The 4,447-nt window shown below is 35.6% G+C and overlaps 1 protein-coding gene across 1 annotated transcript; it reads left to right on the top strand.

The window, feature by feature from the left end:
• The first annotated feature begins 2,173 nt into the window (after positions 1-2,173).
• Positions 2,174-3,231, top strand: LOC114526549. Its single transcript, XM_028548155.1, has 3 exons — positions 2,174-2,419; positions 2,467-2,749; positions 3,138-3,231. The coding sequence occupies exons 1-3, from the start codon at positions 2,209-2,211 to the stop codon at positions 3,229-3,231; spliced, it is 588 nt and encodes a 195-aa protein (XP_028403956.1). The 5' UTR covers positions 2,174-2,208.
• Positions 3,232-4,447: the final 1,216 nt, after the last annotated feature.

The raw sequence follows: 4,447 nt of genomic DNA, 5'->3' as shown, positions 1-4,447 counted from the left end.
ATGGACATGTTGGCCAGATCTTGTCTTTTGTACAGGTGGTTCATCTTGAGTTGTGGAAGTTGTTGGATTTGCAGATGGTGGAGTGGAAGGCAACACAATGTTTATATGTCAGGATGTGCAGGCTTCAGGCGATCAACAGAGATGCTGTCAGTACGAGTGCCGAGGTTGACTTAAACCTTTAGCAACCTAATTGTTTTTGACAAAATGACCTTGAACTTTGACTCATGCACAAAAAATGCTATATTTCAATGCTATATAAAAGAAACATATCCCTTGTCATAAAAAAACTTAACCTAATATTTCCTCTTGGCAGCAACACTTGTACATATTTATAGCTCATTATCACTTTTTGCCTAATGGTGTTAACACTCCTTAATTATCTTGACACTAATCTTAATTGCTTTTCTGCCTCACCTTTACTAACTAGAATATGAAATAACTTGTAAAATTTTTGTAAGCAGAGTCTCGCTTCACACTCTCAAGAGAACATCACTTCAAACTATTGATTGTATTGATAATTTTTATGTAAAATAAATTATACTAGAAGTTACTATCGCAAGGAAAGTGCTGCCGTGGAAACTGGAAGCTATGACCTCTTTCTGCAAATATGAATCAGTCCTTGGCGCCACAATATCTAGCTTTCGTAGGGGACATTCAACTGCGACGGTACTAATGGTTATTCACGACGATTTATTGAAAGCAATGAAGAAAGGTGAGGTCACCCTTATGGTGATGGCAGACTTTTCAAAAGCATTTGATACGGTGCATTATAAGACCCTTCTAGCAAAACTGTCATCTCTTCCTGCGGTGGTTAACTAACTATCTAAGTGAACGGTCACATTTTGTTCAGATTGACGATCGAGTATCGGACCTAGCTACCGTTCGCTTTGGTGTACCACAAGAGTCTAAATTGGGGCCAATGTTATTTAATTTATACATATCTGACCTACAAGATCATTTACCCCACTCAGTCACTACCTTTCAGTATGCAGACGACACGACCATATACTCAAGTTCTCGTCCTGCTGAACTTCATAACACTGCGGAAGAATTGAACTCCTCGTTGAACATTGTAAGTTCCTGGTCTAGTGAGTCTCACCTAGCTCTTAATCCTAGCAAGACGAAGGCTATGTTGTCTACTCGCCTAATGTCTTGGGCTCATGGATTAGACACGAATCGCCCCCTTGTTAGAATTTCAGGCAAGACCTTGGAATACGTAGAGGTCTGCAAACTACTTGGAGTACATTTTCATGAGAACCTGAAATGGGATGAGCAGGTTAAAGCTATTTGCAAAAGTTGCTATGACACAATTAGGATTCTTAAGAAGATTAAGAACTTTAAATTACTGGGACACTGTTTTCTATTACCTGTTTTCCTCCTTAAGCGCCTACAACGCCTCCAGTTTGCTGCTGCCAGCTTTGTCCTGGGACGCTATGTAAACACTACAGCTGATATTTTGAAACTGGGCTAGTTGCCTCTTAAAGAATTTGGAGATTACTCTCTTTTAAAGCCATTTATATTGATAATTGGCCTACTTATTTAAAACTGCAAATAGTACAGCCGGTTAAAAATCTTATATCTACTATAGCTCCTAGGTTAGTTATAGCATTAACTACAAATACATTTCAACATTCGGCTTCGAAGATATTTAATTCTTTGCCAGTTCAAATAAGGAACTGTTCATACTACAAACATTATTGTGCTCTGTGTAGAGACCACCTTCGAGAGCGTGCTTCACTGAGACTGCAATCATAAATCTTTGTAAATATTTTAAACACTAGGTTTAGTATACTAATTTTAAAGTTATAATATAGCTAGGTTAACCTTTATAATGTAGTTTATCAGATGAAGTGGATTTTTAGTGGATACTCTGATAATAAATCATTATTATTAGTAATGAACTTGAGTAGGTTTGAAAGTTAGCATGTAATCTGTGAACATGCATGACTTTTTTTTTTCAGATGGCAAGTGCTCCAGCTAAGCATGATGTTTTTACTTGGAAGGCTTCACATGAGGAACTTCTCCTTCGAGAAGTTCTAATACTGGAGCCATATCAGTATAAAGCAGGGTCAAAGGAGAGAGGGGCTGCATGGACCAGAATTGCAGAAAATTTGATGGAGATTGGCATGAAGGCAAGCCAAAGATCAGTGACGGAAAATTTTATTGAAAGTTGGCAAGTTATTGAAGGAGTTTAAGCAGAAAGAAGCAATGGAGGCACATGCAAGTGGGATTGAAGTAGAAAATACAGAGAGAGATAAAACAATGGTTGATATAATGGAGAGAATTAGTGAATGCGAGTTGGCGATGGATAATCAGAAAGAGAAAGAAAACAAGGAGAAGGAGACAGCAGAAGAAATGAGAAAGCAAGCAACGGAGAGGATAGGAGAGACAAGAAGAGACACAGTGGAGAAAATGAAGAGTTGACACCAGGGAGAAAAAGGGGAGAAGATGAATAGTTGACACCAGGGAGAAAAAGAAGACGAAACAGTGATGTGATGGAGGCGCTAAAGGGCTCACTGGAAATGAGGAAACAAGAACAACAGCAGGCAAAAGAACTATGTGAAAAGGAATTAAATCTGATGGAGACTCGGCTTCATCAACAACAAGACTTTACACAGGCAATGTTAGAGCAACAACAGCTATTTCAACAACAGCAAGCTGTAACCATGTCTATTTTGAACACTTTGGCTGAAATTACCAAGAATTTAAAAAGATTAATTTTATTTCCTATAGATACATTTTTTCCAATGTTTGGAACATGTTATATATTTATAATCAACATGTTATATATTTATAATCAACAATAGAATATTTATTTTAAAAATTTCAAAATTCATTTGATTACAATTATGTTAATTGCTCAATTATGTTAATAGCTCAAAATTTACAATAAAAATTATGTACAATAAAATACAATATTCAATTACAATTATGTGCAATACAATTTAATATTTTATTACAATTATGTTCAATAAAGTGCAATATTTAATTATAATTATGTTCAATAAGCTTGAATAAATTACAATGTTTCAAACTACAACCTTCCATAAATTTATTATTGTCCATAAACTGGATCTTGTCTGCTTAAGTTGCATATGACATAAACTTTTTCTTAAACAACTATATCTTGTTTATAGCCTCTTGTTTACATTTTTTGTTCATAACTCTGAAACAATCTTGTTTGTCTCTCCCTTGTTCATATCTCTGAATTTTATGTCATACACACATTAAAGGTCTGCTCACACAATCCAATTTTGCTGGATCCAATTCAGTTCCGTTGTATGTGACGTAGTGAAAAGTAAAAGACAAACTTTGTTTAAACAAGACATCTTGAGGGTCAAAATATGAATCAAACAAGACACAGGTATGGTGGCTGGTCGTTCTCATAGTAGAAATTATAATAACTTGGATATAATTTAAAAAGAAATGAAAAATAAATTTCATTAAATATAAAAATAAATTAATAAACAATAAAAATAAATTAATAAACAATAAAAAATATTTCGTTATAATTAAATTACAAATTTTATTTTGAAGGTAAAATAAAAAATAAATTTAAATCTTTAGATCAAAGTACATTTTAAAAAATAGAGACTGAAAAATATTTGTATGGTGAACTTTGAAATTAATTTGCAATTTTACTATAAAAGCAATCTGTAATGCCCTGGCCGGTCGTTCTCATTTGAAAAAAATTCGCAAAATGAAATGTTCCAAGCGACCGGTTGTTCTCATAGCCCGCGATATTCCTCAATGAATATGTTGTACTTAGTATTCTGTTGTCATGGGCTATCCGCTAACCGACTTGCAACAGGAGCAGATAATTTCAATAATTCCTGCCACTTTCCGTCATTAATATTTTGTCAATCCGCGTTTATGAAAGAAATTTCACAGAGATTTTCAGAGTCGGGTTTGCTTCACCTATTTACATCGTAATATGCCTCCCAAAAGACATCAAGCATGGGCTGAACTGCACAACAAAATGAAAAGCAAGCGAAGCAAGGCTAGTAATGATCAACGGGGAAAAAGACTGGTTCCGCATCGCATGAACTAATCGTGCAGCGTCTAGCAGCCGAACCAGATCACAAGCAAACATACAAAGCAGTCCAACCAAGGGAGTTTGTGGCATACAAGTATGAGGATTTGAGCCTAACAAATCTTAAAAAAGCTTGTGCAGCCCATTTCTACCTGCCAGCGAGCTCGTGCGATGTACTGGTAACGAATAAGGGGCCGTCTTGTACGAACATCAACCAAATTCCTCACAGGAAGGACAAGGTACCGGAAGCCTTTTTATTCTATTTTATAAGGATACCATGGCATTGCACCATACCCCAAGGGTGGTGCATTAAATTATGTGATTATAATTTTCATGACATATAATATTACCATTTTCCTTCTATCAGGTTTACCTTGTGCGGTTTATGGTCACAGAACAATTAGGTGATGGGTA

Source organism: Dendronephthya gigantea, unplaced genomic scaffold (assembly GCF_004324835.1).
Source record: "Dendronephthya gigantea isolate DGI-Jeju-01 unplaced genomic scaffold, DenGig_1.0 000039F, whole genome shotgun sequence".
NCBI classification, from domain to species: domain Eukaryota; kingdom Metazoa; phylum Cnidaria; class Anthozoa; order Malacalcyonacea; family Nephtheidae; genus Dendronephthya; species Dendronephthya gigantea.
The sequence above is the reverse complement of the archived record's forward strand: the minus strand, read 5'-3'. Positions and strand labels throughout refer to the sequence as shown.

What these genes read in the sequence shown, in the direction of transcription:
- LOC114526549 (XM_028548155.1), top strand. Translation starts at nt 2,209, where the DNA reads ATGGAGGCACATGCAAGTGGGATTGAAGTAGAAAATACAGAGAGAGAT. An exon ending in CACAGTGGAGAAAATGAAGA is followed by an intron (nt 2,420 to 2,466) that starts GTTGACACCAGG and finishes AGTTGACACCAG; the next exon opens with GGAGAAAAAGAAGACGAAAC. An exon ending in ATAGATACATTTTTTCCAAT is followed by an intron (nt 2,750 to 3,137) that starts GTTTGGAACATG and finishes TCTTGTTTATAG; the next exon opens with CCTCTTGTTTACATTTTTTG.